The sequence below is a fragment of the Amblyomma mixtum genome, chromosome 6, assembly GCF_055824585.1.
Source record: "Amblyomma mixtum isolate Tamu chromosome 6, ASM5582458v1, whole genome shotgun sequence".
Taxonomy (NCBI): domain Eukaryota; kingdom Metazoa; phylum Arthropoda; class Arachnida; order Ixodida; family Ixodidae; genus Amblyomma; species Amblyomma mixtum.
The window spans coordinates 55813685-55831040 of record NC_143017.1 but is presented as its reverse complement, the minus strand read 5'-3'; the positions used below and the strand labels follow the sequence as shown (position 1 = coordinate 55831040).

General features: G+C 48.7%; 2 protein-coding genes across 2 annotated transcripts in view; both read left to right on the top strand.

Moving 5' to 3' along the window:
* The window catches only part of LOC149339192 (uncharacterized), a 212672-nt gene that overhangs the window by 77410 nt on the left and 117906 nt on the right, over positions 1-17356 (top strand). The window lies entirely within an intron of this gene.
* LOC149339196 (uncharacterized) lies at positions 14760-16857 on the top strand. Its single transcript, XM_089547989.1, has 3 exons — positions 14760-15271; positions 15334-15546; positions 16699-16857. Exons 1-3 carry the CDS (start codon positions 15069-15071, stop codon positions 16853-16855), a joined length of 573 nt encoding a protein of 190 aa, XP_089404115.1. The 5' UTR covers positions 14760-15068; the 3' UTR covers positions 16856-16857.

Sequence of the window (17356 nt, the reverse complement as noted above, 5' to 3'; positions counted from 1 at the left end):
GATAGTATGCAGACTCCAAAATTCGTGAGACGGCGCTTAAAGGGACGCTAAGGATCAATTTATTTTGGCGTGTATCGATAAGTTACAGCATGTCGACCATAAAGGCTATAACTCTCTCTTAAAAAGGAGTGTTCATAGACTAGAAAAGGTTACAAAAATGAAATATAGGTGGCGCCACTACTGGTCTATTTGGCAAGTAAACTGCTTTGCATCGATAAAGCTTTTCTGGAGCGGATTCCGGGGGCTAGTATACGCCGCCATTCGCTTACAAGCAGGGATCAAGGAGTACTTTCCGGAGGAAACGTGACAAGTTTGAAACGACTACCTGGAAAAAAAAAATAATGCAATTTTCTCAGGAACACAGCTGTCGTTTGCTAGCGAAGAAATATCAGCGTACCGAGATAAAGTCTTCGAATTAATTATTGCAAATGATGAATATTGGATGGAGCGTTCCTCACTGTCCCTTTATGTTTCAGGGAAGAAAACCTAAACCTGAACTGACCTAACTGGGTCAACACTAACGACAAATGAGACATACCCTGCCGACATGTCCAACATTATCAGAAAAAAGTTCTGAAAATCCGAAAATTGTAAGGCACTGTTATCGAAATATTGAAGGCAGTGATTCAGCAAAATGAGCACCAAATTTCTTTTGAAGTGTCTCCATCGATCGCATCGAACAGTTAGGACTGCCTTAGAAAACCAGTAGGAAACTCTTTTGACGATATCAAAAACGTTAATAGAAAAAGAAATACAAGAGTGCCGTCGGGTGATCAGCGGGTATATTTATTGTTATTGCGAAATCTTACATTATATGAAAAATGCGTTAATAAACGATTTTACGCTCAAAAATGCTTTTGTCCAGAATTGCTAGGTATGACCAGTGCTGGCTAGTGCGATGTCTCTGTGGCCCTAAAGATAGCGTTAGAAGCTCAAGAAACCTTCGGCGAGGACTTCTTTTTCCTGGTAGCGGCGCTCCAATCTACTCCAGCTTTCTTGGACATCACTTGTACATCGCTTACGATTAGGGGATTTTAGATAACCACTTGCTTGCGATCTGTTTTCAATTTCTGTCCCCATCAGAGCAAAATGTTATAAGCGCATAACTCTAACTCGACTCACAACAATAACGGAAATATTGCACCCCTTGCTGTTTTCACGTGACTAGCTAAAACTCCCCAACCCGTTTTACCGAGAAGCAGAGCAGTGGAGCGAAGCGCAGAATCGCGAGCAAGCACTATTTTCCTTATTTCTTCAGAGGGATGCGCCTGGATGCGAGAAGATGAAAAGAAAGAGACCGATGAGGTCAGCTGGAGTGCTCACAAATTATTCAGCCGAGGCGCGCAAACTTGGGCACTCTTTCTGTTCCCCCGCCGACCGTTTCTCTCGCATCGCTAAAATCTCTTCCCTCTCAAAGGATTTGCCTTCCCTTGTAAGGTCTTAAATATTTCAGCCTCCATTGTACGCGAAGACAAGAAGGGTTAACTATACGAGAACAAACGACGACGAAGGCGACGACTTCGGTGAAAGATTTAACTCTGCATCGGGGCCGTTCTAGAGATGTCATCATTTCCCTTTTCCGGGGGACTCTTGGCGTTCTAGGGAGAGGCAATCTCCTATCATCACGCAGCACTCGCAAATTTCCCAATTGCAGTTTCCGTTTCCTTTTTTGTTCTTTAACGGCGCTCTCATCGAATGCTCGTGCACTAGCTAGTTCGTTCATCTCACCCCTCACTTGCCCGTAAGCATTTTCGGAATTGGCTCTGCCGAAGTGCAGGGTTGCCTTCGCCGTCCCGAGTATGAGAGTCAAAACGCTCCATTCCTGTCTGACCCGAGCTCCCCGGCGTCGGACGGCCCCGGCTGTGGAAGGGGGGAAGATGGTCCCGTGATTCCGTCAATTAAAGGCCCCGATTCAATTTTCCCGCTTCATTTCGAATTCCACGGACGCTCCCGAGCCGCGTCGTAGCAGGTCCCGGGACTCTCGGGGATCCGCCCGAGGCTCCCTCTACGGCTGCAGCCGAAGTCAAAAACACCGAAAGGGAAAGTGAGTGTGCGCGTTCGAGATTTCCAGACTCGGCATCGTTGCTTGCTTTCTTTCTTTCTCGTTGCCGTTTTTCATCTTCGTCGTACTTACGGGGTCTGATTTGGTGTTATGTGACTGGCCTATAGCCGAGGCAAATGAAAGAGTGATGGGAGGAAAATAAATGAAACAGCACGGTGAACCCCGGGGGGAGACGCTAGATTCCTGCGCCTTTTTCTCCGTTTATTTGTTTTCCCATTTCTTTTCTATTGATCTCTTCGCAATGAAGACCCGGTCCAACCTCTGAAAATTGAATTCACCGCAGCCCCCGGGGAGCCTCCGAAAGCACGTGGAGACGAAAGAACGAAGGAGGAGAGGTCGCTGGGGCGAGGGGGTGTCCACGAAACAACCCTTTTCCTCGCTGCTTGCTTTCGTCGTTCGTGAGTCCATCCACCGCGACGTTTGAGAAAAACAAGAAGATTCGTCCGACGGATGTAGTGCACGAAGAGTGGAGCGGCAAGAGTTCTTGTCCTCGTTGCTGTTGGGAGGGAGCGGGAGTCATTTTTAGAGCAAAAGGAAGAAAATAATCAGCCCCCACCTGGAAAATTAAATTCGACTTCCGAATGACTCAGCATTTCGCTCTAGCGGCGCCGGTTCTGAAATGCTGTCGCCCGAGCCGTCGTTCGGCTCTGTCGGTAGAGATTCGCGTTGCGGCAAGATTTACATCGACCAAAGTTACAATCCCAGAAAGGAGGAAAAAGTGAGTGAGTGAGTGAGTGAGTGAGTGAGTGAGTTAGGAGGAGAGTGAGTGAGTGAGTACGTGACTGAGTAGGTGAGTGAGTGAGTGAGTAGTTGAGTGAGTGAGGGAGGGAGTGAGTAGGTGAGTGAGGGAGTGAGTGAGTGAGAAGGTGAGTGAGTGAGTGAGTGAGTGAGTGAGTGAGTAGGTGATAGAGTGGGTGAGTAGGTGAGTGAGTAAGTGAGTGAGTGAGTGAGTGAGTGAGTGAGGGAGGGAGTGAGTGAGTAGGTGAGTGAGTGAGTGAGTAGTTGAGTGAGTGAGTGAGGGAGTGAGTGAGTGAGTGAGTGAGTAGGTGATAGAGTGAGTGAGTACGTGACTAAGTAGGTGAGTGAGTGAGTGAGTGAGTAGTTGAGTGGGTGAGTGAGTAGGTGAGTGAGTGAGTGAGTGAGTAGGTGATAGAGTGAGTGAGTACGTGACTGAGTAGGTGAGTGAGTGAGTAGTTGAGTGAGTGAGGGAGGGAGTGAGTGAGTAGGTGAGTGAGTGAGTAGTTGAGTGAGTGAGGGAGGGAGTGAGTGAGTAGGTGAGTGGGTGAGTGTGTGAGTGAGTTAGGAGGAGAGTGAGTCAGTGAGTACGTGACTGAGTAGGTGAGTGAGTGAGTGAGTAGTTGAGTGAGTGAGGGAGGGAGTGAGTGAGTAGGTGAGTGAGTGAGTGAGTGAGTATGTGATACAGTGAGTTAGTACGTGACTGAGTAGGTGAGTGAGTGAGTTAGTAGTTGAGTGAGTGAGGGAGGGAGTGAGTGAGTAGGTGAGTGAGTGAGTGATGAGTTAGGAGGAGAGTGAGTCAGTGAGTACGTGGCTGAGTAGGTGAGTGAGTGAGTGAGTAGTTGAGTGAGTGAGGGAGGGAGTGAGTGAGTGAGTGAGTAGGTGAGTGAGGGAGTGAGTGAGTGAGTGAGTGAGTAGGTGAGTGAGTGAGTGAGTGAGTGAGTGAGTGAGTAGGTGATAGAGTGAGTGAGTAGGTGAGTGAGTAGTGAGTGAGTGAGTGAGTGAGTGAGTGAGTGAGTGAGTTAGGAGGAGAGTGAGTTAGTGAGTACGTGACTGAGTGAGTGAGTGAGTGAGTAGTTGAGTGAGTGAGTGAGTGAGTGAGTGAGTGAGTAGGTGATAGGGTGAGTGAGTAGGTGAGTGAGTAAGTGAGTGAGAAGGTGAGTGAGTGAGTGAGAAGGTGAGTGAGTGAGTGAGTGAGTAGGTGATAGAGTGAGTGAGTAGGTGAGTGAGTGAGTGAGTGAGTGAGTGAGTGAGTGAGTGAGTGAGTGAGTGAGTGAGTGAGCGAGCGAGCGAGCGAGTGAGTGAGTGAGTGAGTGAGTGAGTGAGTGAGTGAGTGAGTGAGTGAGTGAGTGAGTGAGTGAGTGAGTGAGTGAGTGAGTGAGTGAGTGAGTGAGATTGAAATATTGTTAGGAGCTTGGCGCTGTGCAAGTCGTAGGCTGTGCTCATTCGGACTGTGCGTGTACGACTTCAGCAGCTCTGAGTAACCTACGTGACGTAAGCAGCAAGATATACTCGGTCTCTAGTAATCACTGCCTACATACCTCTGCTTTACTGCAATGTGTTTAAGAGAATCCCCTAAGGTGGAGCAAAATTTGTAATCATGGATTGATTACTCGTTTGCATTCACCCAAGCACAGCCATGCTAGCCATTTGCTAGCCGTTCTGGTTAGCCTAGTGATGCGTTGGACTCGGGCTCGATTCCCGCTCCAGAAGGAATTTGTCCCTCCAGTGAAGTTCCTGAGAAAGCATACAGCCTTTCTTTGCAGCCGTATGATTGTTCTTAAGTGGATGCTGACGAGCAGTTACTCCCTTGTGCCTCAACTTTGCGCCTTGTTTCAGCAGCGTTTCCCTTCTGCGCTCGCCTTCATGGAAACGGGACTTTTCGTGGACACATCGTCTGGAGTGAACCCGAACTGAAAATTTTTATGATGAAACAACTCTAAACGTTGCCTTCGTCAAGCCTGTAACCTGCGGTGCCTACATGTCCTCGAGGCTTCATCAAGCAGCGCTTGCACACAGAATTTCTGTTGATATTTGTTGCTTTCGCGGCACGTTTGCTTAACCGAGCAACTTTCATTTATTTATTTGCTTAGTTAGTTATTTTATTAATTGGTTAGTTAGTTATTTTATTAATTGGTTAGTTAGTTAGTTGTTAGTTAGTTAGTTAGTTAGTTAGTTAGTTAGTTAGTTAGTTAGTTAGTTAGTTAGTTAGTTAGTTAGTTAGTTAGTTAGTTAGTTAGTTAGTTAGTTAGTTAGTTAGTTAGTTAGTTAGTTAGTTAGTTAGTTAGTTAGTTAGTTAGTTCAAAAGCCTAAGGGCCCATGTGGGCATTACATGGGTGAGGGGGGTATTCATCAAAGAAAACTTTATATAACACACAAAATACAAAGGGATGAAGACTGGAATAAGCAAGTTAAGAAGGCAGGTACAAATTAATGAGAGAAAGGCAAATATTGCTAGGAACAGGTACTTCAATAATAAATACACGTATAGCAAGATAGGGAAATAAAATATCTCAGAAAAGAAAAGGAAAAATTCCGCCTTCGGAAGTTACGAAACATAGCGTCTAACATTTCTCGGAACGTAACCGCCGACTCACACACGCCCAAGCAAACGAAAAAAAAAAATATAGTGAACCACAAAGCGATAAAAACGCACATCACTCTAGGTTGGAAGATTCTATATATGACAAAAGAGCTGTTTTGTAACGATGATGTTTCAGCAATAACCGCAATGCTAGAAGGAAGCGAATTCCACTCTTCAATAGCCAGGGCCTAATGGGAGTATTAGTATCGTTCTGTTCGAGCGACTAGATTAGTCCAGCATTTAATTTTGTAATGGCTTGTTTACTACCTTGTATTCAGCTTACGATTAGAAGAACTCGCCATATTTATTTATGCTCGAAAGAGGCCATCAAAAGCCCCAAGTTTAGGCACGAGTTGTTTTTGCTTCCCCTGAGTATACGCCCTTTTTTTTCTTCCGTCCTGTTACTGCTAACTAAGTTAGCGCCTTTCTGGCCAGAGACAGAGGAACTATGTCGGTTACACAGTGGAAAATGTCCCATTCCTTGCCTGCACCGTCTCCACTATGAGCGCTCAAGGGAAAAGATGGGAGCCTTCTTTTCGTAGGCTGTTCACAAAGCCTAACCCGACCCTTTAAGGCCGTTAAATGAAGCGCGAAAACAGGCATGCGCGCAAACGAGCAGACGCCAAAAACAGACGCAGCCGCGCATGCCGTACGTAAAAGAACCCAGGAGGGGGGGCTGTCAAGAAAGTTATGGCGCTGACAATCGTACCCCCCCCCCCTTTTTACTCTTTCCCTTTTCTTTCTTTTTCATTCTCCTCTTTCGCAAACTTGCTCGCTTAAGCGTGACGTAATTAGGCCAACGTCGCGGACCGCGCAACTTTCGTCCCGCCAGCAAAACCAGCGTATGTTCGCATGAGCGGGCGCGCAAAGAATCTGCGGCTGTTGGGCTGCTTCGGCTTTAGCCACGGCGCGAACGCCACCAACTCGCTGTACTTCGGCCGCTGTCCGCTGGGTCGAAAGGTGGAAGAAAGCTGGAATGATCGCCGCGCAAAGGCCCAGTGTTGTCTTTACGACTCTGGCGAAAGCAGCGTGGGGACTGTCGCAGCAGCACTGCAGACGACTCGTATTCACGCGGAGCTCGTACACCTCCGGTCCGCGTCTGCGTCATTGTGACGTCACTGCTGCGCTTCGCAAGATCGCTTCAGATCAGCCGGTTGCTATCTCTACGCGGCGCGTATTGGCGTTTGACTGAGGAGTAAATGCATGTAGGAAGGGCTCGCGCGGCGGAATTGTGTGCAGCCTATTCAGTCTCACGCGTATCCTTGGATCGCATAACAATGACTCCTACGTCGCTGCGTCTAAAATAGTTTTATATTCACTGAACCCCGTGGGAGTCTGCTAGACTTTGAGAGAATAGTTTGAAACTGGTGCAAAAGAGAATAAAACCAATTTCCAGCAACCGATCAGCGCTAGTCAGCCTTGTAGTCTTTGTCGATCACGATAACTCCCAGAAGAAGAAAAGAAAACATTACTGAAAAAACAAACTTTTTTCGGTCCCCTAACCATTCCGTCGAGGATGCGATAACATCTGGGTTAGGTTTCAGCTATGTGATAAAGTCGGTGAAGGGTAGTTAAACGTTGTATTTCTATTTTTCCTTTCGAAGGACCTAAACGCATGCATGGAGTTGGCATATAAGCCAGAAATATAAACTGACAGTGAATAATCGAAAAAGTACTTTTCTAGGAGTTTAATATTATTCACTAGCAGGTGCCTTCACCATGCACAGGCTATGGTGACTGAAATTGAAAAAGTGGCGAGAACTGACTCCTTTCCAAACTCTAAGAATTATTTCTTTGCCGTGCCTGGGAGCGCCTTCGTCGAGAATGTCTTTGGTTCTGCCCAGACGCAAGAAAGAGATAGTGTGCCGGAGAACGTTAGAATTTCGTCTTTCGTACTAACGCACTCAAATTATGCGCACTAAAGAGTCGTCTGAAGGAGGAAACCGAGCACGCCCCTTACAATTCCATGAGCGGCAATTTATGTGGGTGTGCCAGAGCACAACAAAAAAGAGCCACGAGGAACATCGTACGATCTTTTTCCATTCCTCAGTCTAAAGCAGAGGCGAAGTACGGCACATGCTTCCCTTCTCGATTTTTTTTTTCCACCGATACACAGTACAGATGAAAGAAAGCATACCGATGAACTGCAGGTGCGTACAACGTTTCCAGTGCATTTAGTCCTACAAATCGCCTGATGTAGCGTTAGCGCAACCGTTGAAAAACGATTAGCGTTGTTCTCCGTTATTTCCTTCAAGCAAGCATCGCTTCTCAAACCGCTAGCCGTTCGTCCCTTCCATTATAAGCTTGCTCTGCATCGGCGGCACCATTTTCAGCGCCGTTATGGACACTGATAGATTGATGTTGTTTGCTCGCACAGGCGGTGGCAAGGAAAAGCAGTTAGCGCACGAGCTCGCGCGCAAGCCGCGGGTCCACCGCGATGGGCATCCCTGCGCAAACACTCGGCGCATTCAAGGGCGTCGTCGCGTTCGCTCTTTTGTTGCGTCGCAAGCGCTGGAGCGCGCTTCCCTCTTCGCCGAGCGGGATCGACCAGCGTTGCCCGTCGGCCTCTCCGGAGCCATTAGCGGGCACGGGAATGCCAGGAGAGGCAAGCGATCGCCGTTTGTCGTCTCCGTGGAATTCCGCCGCACAGGCCGCCCCGCTCTACCTCCCGCGGAGAGTGGGCGCGATGGAAGCGCCCGACTCGGGGCCCCGCCGCCGCTGTCCGCGCTGGAAACTAATTAATTGCGGCCTTTTAATGGCGCTACTGTTGTTGGTGCTGATGCTGCTAACGCAGTTGTGCACTTATCTGCCTGGGCACATTGAATTTCCGCAATCCCAACTGTGGGGTTTGATGACGACAGTCGAGATGTCGCGTAAAAATCCTGCCTAGGAAGGATGATACCAAAGCGGCGAAGAAAATTTCTTGTGCGTGCGCGCGCGTGTGTGTGTGTGTGCGTGTATGTGTGTGGGTGTGTGTGCGTGCGTGCGTGTATGCGTGCGTGCGTGTGTGCGCGCGTGCGTGAGCATCCCATGAACATTATTTAATAAGGGAAGTAGTAAAGTGTAACCTTGTAAATTCCCTCTCACTCAATTTCAACGTCTATGGTTTATTAGAAATCACAACTATAAGCGCGTTAAAGAAAAGCTCGCATTAATTTCAAGTCTGCATAATTCGAACGTATTTTCGGTTTCCTTCGGGTTGAAATTACAAACGACAACTCCATTTAAATTTTAAATATTGGAGGGGACACTTAAACGCCTTAAGGGTATGACGCGATAGCTGGAATGGATTAATGCCCATACATGCAGAATTGCTCATCCTCTACTGAACATTTATAGATCCCCAGGAGTCCTCGTGCCACTCCTGGAACAGTCGTTCAACGGGTAAGCGATCCGCCACTACCAAACGATGGCAGGTGGCCATCCGCCACCAGTGGGTCTTGTGCGACCTGTGTTGCTCTTCCCAAGCGACATAGCAGGTTGTGATGACAATGCACGAGCGGGGACTAGTTGGTGCTTCATACTGATCAAATCGCGCTAAAAGGCACAGAAAGACCAAAACACAGACGGACGAAGCGCGTACTTTCAACTAGTTTACTTCGCAAAACGTGTCGCTTTTATACAGAGCAGGATCGCATAAACGACCTGAGAACGAAATAATCAGTTTGCATCTGAAAAACTGCCTTCACCTTCCTGTCTATAATCTGGCCAGTGACCTCAACCAGTCTAATTCGTTACCTTCGGGAGCTATTGACGGTGGGCTGACGCAGTTTTCTGTTCCAATAGTCCTGATTTTGAAGGCTTCAATGATTTCACGTTCAGTTTTTGTTTTCCCGTGACCTAGTATGGTGGTGTCATCCAGGTGAGGCTTGCATCCTTATTCTGGTTTGGTTTCGGCGTGGCCTTGGATGGCTGTGTCATCAAGATGAGGGTTCCATTTGCAATGGTGACAGTGGGAAGCCAGATTGCCAGGGTGCTTTATCTGGCCGTAATGATGACGTAGGCCGTTTCGGGCAGTACGAATGACATACATGATCAGACGCAATGAAAAAGAAAGCAGATTGCTTATTGACCGAAGTCGTGGCCGCATAATTTGGGGGACAACACTTAATCCCACAGTGTGTGCGATACGGTATAGCACAGTGTCCCTTGGCGCCTAAGCACGAAGAACGTTCGGTCTGGTGACGTCAGTTCCGGCCTGGTGACGTCCTTCTGGTGGGATAACGTCACTCCCGGTCTATGTCATTAGTCGTGACTGATCATTTGACTAAAACGCGCAAGCACAGCTGACATACGCAAAATTACTGGAGTCTGTTATACTAAAACGCCCCTAAATACTGCTTGTTTATTCTGGGCAACATGGTACGACGAGATCCTTATTCTATCGCATAAAAGAAAGCATTCCGGCGTCGGCAACAGTGACGCTCCCGTATGGCCAGTGGTCTATTTAAAGCTATTTAAAGGCGGCACATAACTTTTCGGACAACATGCGTCTGTCGTCGCGAACAGACTAAGTAGGACAGGGTAACTAACCCCGATTAGCGAAGCGGAACATGATAAAGTGTTCCAGCGATGGCGATAAAGAAAAGGTGCAGTGAATTAAGAAGAGGGAGAAAATGTTTATGGGTTTCTCTTTGTAAGCTGCGAGAGTGTGAAGACGTATCAACAAAACTACAATTCCGTCTCTCTGAAAGGAACGAAACAGTTAGCAATTCGTTTTCTCAAAACATGCCACGCCAGCCAGTAACGAGGCCCTCTGTCCGGCTCTCATCGCATCGCCGTCGATTCCGGCTTCGTGGCCGCGCTCTGAGACGAGCTTGAGATTTCCGCCCCGTAGGCTGTCAAGAAGAAACCTTCGGTCTCTTCTTGTCCACACTCTTTAAGCTCGCAGATGCGCCCAGCGAGCGCCCGGGCTTCGCTTGACAAAAGGACTCGAGCGTACACTTGACGTCCGTCTGTCGTTTTCTCCCGTCGTCGGACACGCAGAAGAGGGTTCCTCTCGGCCCTCCATCGGTGCGGAAAAGAGACCGGTCGCCTGAGGACCGTAAATTCGAACGACTCCCTCGCCTCCTCGTCGCCTTCTCGCCCTTCTTCTCGGCTCGCTTTCCATCCTCTTCGTGGTCCTCACCGGCAGCGGAGGCCCATATCCCGATACTCGGGGCGACACCCGAAAAGAGAGACGACTACATTACCGCAGCACGGCTGGAAAGAGCCCGCGGCCGGTGAGGCTCCGGCGAAGCTGGAAAAATCCTCGCCAGTAGTTCGCGAGGGCCGATGGGGGATAGGCAGCCAATCGATTGCCGGGGAAGGAGGGCAGAAGCGGTGGAGAGAGGCGAAGAGTGCACCGCGCCGTCCGAAGGGTTCGCGACGACGGAGGCCCCCTGAAGAAAGCGAGACAGATACTGCGCCACCAGTGCCGCCTTAGGGATGGAAGGGGAGGGGAAAGAGGGGAAGTAAGGGAAAGAAGGGAGCGAGAGCGTCATACGTCGGAAAGGTCCATTTGCTGAATGCGAGCGGAAAGATTATCGGCCGCCGCCCGCCAGGTCGCCCTGAAAGAGTCTCGGGGCCCCAGGAGCACAAAGACCTCCAAACAGATGACGCGATGACAAAAGAGGGGGAGAAAAACGGCAGTGAGGCAGTTACGAGCGCTGCCCGCCATATGGCCGAGGGCGTTCGAGAAAGGGAAGGAACGGCGTACACGTACACAGCACATCGAAAAAAAAAGTCCCGCTAGGCTATACGAAAGGCGCCTTCGTCTGGCAGGAAGGGGAGAAAAGGAAATAAGGCCAAAGCAGGAGACAAAAGCGCCTACAGTCTGTCGGTGTAGTTCGATGCAGCACCTGTCGGAGCTCCAGCTACTACCCCGTCGAACCGGAGTCATCCAAGATATTTTTTTTCCTCTCCACAGCACAGAGCTGGGCCCGGTGAAGACATTTTTCTCACTTTCTCCCGTCTCTTCCGCGTTTCCAGCAAGTTGGCTGTGTTAGAGACTGTCGGAAAGGGCCGCACCTAGTAGTTTGTACCTTAGTTCCAGCTAGAGCACACTCCAACCAAGGGTAGCCGTGTGCGTTCCCGTGCGCCCCGCAGTGCGCATTGCGTTGCGTTGCGCAGAACTGCGGGTACGATCCTCGCAGAGGAAGGAAAAGAATCAGCGCGGACGCCTTAGCCGAACCAACGAGGCGCGTATAAATATACCGCTGCCTGCGCCCCGCCGCCGCCAGCGGTGGAAGTGTTGTTACGAAAGCTCTGGTGGAAGGTTACGATAAAGGGGACTTGATCATACTCCGCATCCTCTCTTTCGCGGCCGTTGACAGCCGCGGCTGTTGCAGCCAGGCCGGCGACCATTTCTCACCGCCGTGCGGCTTCCTGGCGTCTTCACCTCCGACAGACGCGGCGAGCGCCGCTGCGGAGCAGGAGACCTCGCCGCCCGATAAGACGGCCCTGGCACCCTATCAGGACGCACCTACTCCTTCCTCCCTGACAACTCGCCCCCGAGATCAGAGCGCGCGGCCCGGGAGAAACATCGGGAGAAGCTGGCTCCTTCATCCCTCTTTGGCGAACAATTCAATTTATCCCTCGAATGTGTCCCGAAGGTCAATGCTACTGGAGCAGTTGCCGGGGGCGCAGTGCTTTCGCCTTAAGTAATGGAGAGTGATGCTTTATGGGTCGCCGACGGTTCCCGGCTCTCTCGAGAGGAGGCACAGATTGCACTTCGAAGAGCATTTCGTCTTAGTCGCCGCTGGCGTTCTCGAAAGACGGACGAAAAGTGGCCTGGGCGTCAGGGCGATGGCGGCGAGGCAGAAGTGAGGCGAGCCGTCGACGCTGCACAATGCGACGAATCGGGTCCCCAAGCGGCCAGTCAGACATTGCAGAGATCACTGACCAGTGCGCCTAGAGATGACCTCGTGAACAGCACACCCTCCTGGGCAGCTTTATTTCCTCGGGGTTATTGTTTCACCACTGGTGATTACGCTAGTGCCCTTGAGGAAATGTGCAGCGAAGCAGGACGCAGCACAAATGATTCCAACCATAACGCATAACACAGTTAACCGTCAGTCAACCGAGCGAACTTGACCAGTGATGCGACCGTAGCAAATTACTTTCTTGTTTCTGTGCGCAGCGCAAGAATATGCGTCATTTTATTTGTTTCGTTTCTTTCTTGGCTGTACTATGCCTCGACCACAAATTTCAACTCTACCAGAGTAGAGTACCACCCGGCAGTGGCATCAATGTCTATTTCGCCGTTGCATGTGCTAATCATATTCAGCTCGATACTCACTTTTCTGGAGACCATACAGCATTCTTCACAACATAGCATCAAAAACTTCATTTGCTCGTACTACGCTTCACACGCATACACATACTCATATCTCGTGTATGCCGCGAGCGCATGTGTTTTATTGTGTAGCTTGTGCGCACGACCAGTGATTTGCAACTGTGTGACTAATAACTGGCACATGATACAAAAAGCATAGAGCCCATCGATTCCGGGTAAAACCCGATTTTATCCTACTCTTGAGCCCTGAGCTTATTTCTTTTAAAATCGGGTTCTCACCAACAATGAGCCATCTATTCTAGACGATGCTGGTTTCCCAGTTCACATAGCAGTAGGATAACGACACCGCAAGAAAATTTGTGAACGTCTAGTGCTTATTCCAGACGTGTGTCTTCGGCCAACTAGGGACCATAAACCTCTTTCAACGCTCGTTTTCATGAAGCGGATGAATCAGAGAATAAAGCCTAAAAGGGGCGATTTACGAGCGAGAGGCCTAAATATGGCGACCGACCAGACGTCTTATCACAGTCATAGCATGAAGCGCTGCCCACGAGAACGACACCCTGATCGAAGGGCTTTGCGCATTTAGAATCGCTGTTGTATTGAACTTTTTTGCATTGTACAAATAAAGATACCCTGGTCCTGCTTAGACGCGGCAGTGCTTCGCTGCGACGAAATATCTCCAACAAATTAGGAAAAGAAATCTTAATCAGTAAACACAATTGGTGGAACCTGCGGTTTCCGTGTTTTTTATGAAATAATGAGCCTAAAATAGGGAATTTATGTCTGTAGTCGGATGTCTGCAGTAAAGCTACAGCCACATTCAGGACCATCGAACAGGATTTCTCTGTGACAAAAAGTAGACCATTGTAAAAGCCTTTCTTGTGATCTAAATGGCAAGCTAATCACGAGATGAAATTATAAGCTCAAAAAATTTGATGCAACAGCTTGTTTGGTGATGTCAAGATTTTAAAATTTGATTTTATTTACTGTTGTAATGGGTCAGCGCAGTAACATAAGATGGCGCGGGCCGCGGCCAGTATTACCAGCTGCTGGTTTATGAAGTTGTATCCTACTAGAGCAGGAAATGAACTGCTATAGTAAACTATAACAGTGACGCTACAGTCTCGTGCTGCAAAAAACCGTCGGAAGAAGCCCGAAATTCGGAATTTTTTTCTGAAAGGCGACATTTTCACCCAAATTCAAGGGCGAAAAGTATCGCCCGAATTTTACCACCCGAATTCCGGGAAAAAAATACGAAAACGGAAAGCACTAAATAAAAAATACCAAACCCTAACCTGTGGAGTCACACTGTAGCCTACATCCTTCTTGCTAAGCAGCAGGCATAAGGATTATTTTAGTGCGAAACCGAAACCACTACTTAATCAGGTCTAACCAGCTGACAGAGTTTGTGTGAAACTTGACCTCGAATGTGACCTTGGCAAAATATAGCATAGCAACAGCCGATACAGAAGTAAAAAGAATATTTCCACGACAGGGTTTCGAACCCGCGGCAGCGCGAACGGATCAGTTTCGATGGCAACTGCACTGGACCACTATGCTATCGCTGCAGCCGATCACGCCTCGTTTTGATGATGATGATGTCCTCGTTTAAACTGCAACCCGCTCTCGCGCTGTGCATTGCACATCATCGTCTTCGTCAACTTCCATCTGAGGTGCAAACACATCAGATCAAATCAGATCAGCTTAACCTCTCCTAGAGCTTAACCTAAGTCTAATATCGTCGCCGTGCCAACTACCCAGCAAAGCAAAACCATGAGCCAACCATGCTGAAGACATGACTTCGCACGTCTACTCGGTTTAACTACATTAAAACATTATTATATTTCTTTTATTGCACTGCTGTCTTCGTAATGAAGAAGATATGAGACTTCGTCTAGTGACTGTTGGAACGAAAGTTTTGTCCTAGTCCTGTTTCTTTTCTTTTTTTAATGTACAGGTTTTTAATGTGCAGGTTATCCAATCATTTAAAAGGAATTATCGAAACTATTTTGTTCTGTAAGGAAAACACTATATCTCAATTCTGTGATAAGAATTCTGTAATTCCCTTAAGGTGCACTGAAGAGGATTCTGAACATGTCTTTTTGCCGCGGGAACTTGATGTACACGTTCCCAGCATTCTTAGGAGCTGCGACTTATTGCCCTGTGTGGCCGATTTCCTCAATTAAATCTAATTAACGTCCGGCTCCCGCCTTTTTTTTTTTGAATTCGGCCTCATACGATGGGAGGAGTCTACCAACGCGTCGAGTGCCTTTCAGCCAGTTCCGTGGAGGCTTGCCGCTCCGTCATCGGCGGAGTAATACGTAGTAATACGCGGAGTGACTTTTTGAAAATGCGCACGTTGTTGGCCGAACTACGTTCAGCCATTTGTGTTTTTGTAAGCCGATGAGATGGACATCGACGATCTCACAGAGCTTGAAAGAGAGATTCTTCGGCGGACGGCAGATTTAGGCACCATCTCTTACGATAGTACGCCTTTGCGCGATACGGCCGAAGATAGCAGCAGTGGCCATCCGTCCGGCCGTACCACGGACGAAGACTCGGACGCCGATGGCTCCGAGGACGGCTGGCAACGAGTGGGAAACGTGGACTGGTGAGTGATATGAACTCTATTATGCTCGTGGCACGCATCGCTGACATCCGTTTTCTGCGAAGGTGCCAGTGCGACGGCTGCGCTGCCATGCCGACAGCCATCGAGAACGTCTGCTGCCGGGAATGCCCGGCCGCCGTTAAAAAGCAGCCGGGACACAACTGCATCACAGCGCACCCCGAGTTCGGGTATCTTTGCCTGGACGAGGGTGTGCTGCAGCTTGCATATTTAAACATGCGGCATTACCGGCAGCCAGGCATGGGCGACACCGCGAACGAGTAAGTACAACTGCAAGCTTCACGGATTGCGTAATAACGCTACCGGTGCTAGCTCTTGCAACTACGTTTATTGTCCACAGTGCGATCTAAAGCGCATACGCATGCGGTGCTGTTCTATTTAAAAAAAAACGACAGAGAATGCCTAAAACTTCGTATACAGTGCGGAATCACGGTGTGCTATGGCCATAACCACTGCAAAAGACTGCAGCTGTCCACTGCGCAAACAAATGGGATCAAGATAGTTTGCACTGGCAAAGCCCATTACTGTGCAGGAGACAGACTCATTCTCCTTTCAGGAATTAGATTACGAGCTATATAGCATAAGAAGCATGGAACCTTTTTTTACCTTACATGCTGTCATTTTCAGAAAAAGGAACCTTATTTACAGTTTCAGGAACGGCTGAAAATAAGGCAGACCTTATTGACTGCTAGTCTAATACATGTCCGGGTTCAGGTACGTCGGGATTTTGGCTGGTTTAAATTTATCTTTATTGCAGTTGGCAGCAACTGCTGAGCCAATTCGAAATTTCAAAGGAGATTGTCCTATCAGAAGTGGGCTTCTGGCACCTATATATATAAATTTCCTTAGTTGCAGTGATAACATAAATACTAGTAAGTGTGATGAAAAGTGTGCTTTTGGAGCATTTAGCAGAGTTGTAGAACTTGGTTCCCATATATGGAATTGTACATAGTGTATATTGCCGCCCAACACCTATCCTTTCTTACTATCGCTCCCCCCTTTCTTTCCCTCTCCCTGTCCTTTTATTCTCGCTAGCCGCAGCTCAGGTTTGGATGGCAGATGCCGCGGCTAGCAACATCGTTAGCTTCCATTGTTATTTTTTTTATTATCAATAAAGAGCCACTAGCAACAACAAGGGAGGTCAGCTTGAGACATCTAGAAAAGAGTGAACATTGGGCCTCAACCTTGGTGTGCATGCTTACTCAAGTCACCATTGTTTAGTGTAGTTACAGGAATGATTGTTTTTGGTTCAAATGAGTAAATATGCAGAACAGGCACTCTTCTGGCTGAATTAAAAAAATTAGGAGGCGGCTAGGGGTCAGAACATTCTGTCCCCTCCCGACTTGGATGCGCATCTGATCAACTTCATCCTCTGTACTGCTTGCTACATCTAATCATTGGCATTGTTTCAGGCACTACCGGTTTGCTGCCTACAGGCAGTGTGTGCTCTGGCTGTGGGGGCGGCTTGGGCGCCACAACAGAAGGCCCCTGCCCGCCTGCATGGTGAAGGCAATAAGGGCAAAATATCCTGGTGAAAACCATGTAGGTTTTCAGCTTGCAACTCCTTAAAGCGGGTAGACGACGACGACGACCAAGAGCGTGGGAAGAGTAGAAGACGACAACGAAGTTCGGACTGTGTTCTCGGTGCCGCTAGCAGCTGTTCTTTCCTATTTGTAAATATATTCTTTCCCGCAACATATTTGGTGGAGGTGCGGCTTTCCCCTACGTCTACCAACGACGGAGCTCCGCAGCGGCCGCCAGTTGCCTTCCCTCATCATGACCCAAGACGCCTCCCAGCAAACCTCAGCCCCGGCCATGACATCACTCGTTCTTTCTCCCCCTTGTGACCCTGGGACATTTTCTGGTACCGACAACACTGACGTCGACGACTGGATCAACATGTACGAGCGAGTGAGTACCTACAACCGCTGGGATCCGACCCTTATGCTCGCAAATGTAATATTCTACCTAAAAGACACTGCCCGGGTCTGGTATGAGACCCACGAAGACCATCTAACCAGCTGGGACGTGTGCAAAGAGAAACTCCGCGAATTGTTTGGACCGCCGCTC

Excerpts from the sequence above, each read along its gene's own strand:
- LOC149339196 (XM_089547989.1), top strand. The coding sequence starts at position 15,069 with ATGGACATCGACGATCTCACAGAGCTTGAAAGAGAGATTCTTCGGCGG. Across the intron at positions 15,272-15,333 it reads CGAGTGGGAAACGTGGACTG|GTGCCAGTGCGACGGCTGCG; the intron begins GTGAGTGATATG and ends TTTTCTGCGAAG. Across the intron at positions 15,547-16,698 it reads ATGGGCGACACCGCGAACGA|GCACTACCGGTTTGCTGCCT; the intron begins GTAAGTACAACT and ends GCATTGTTTCAG.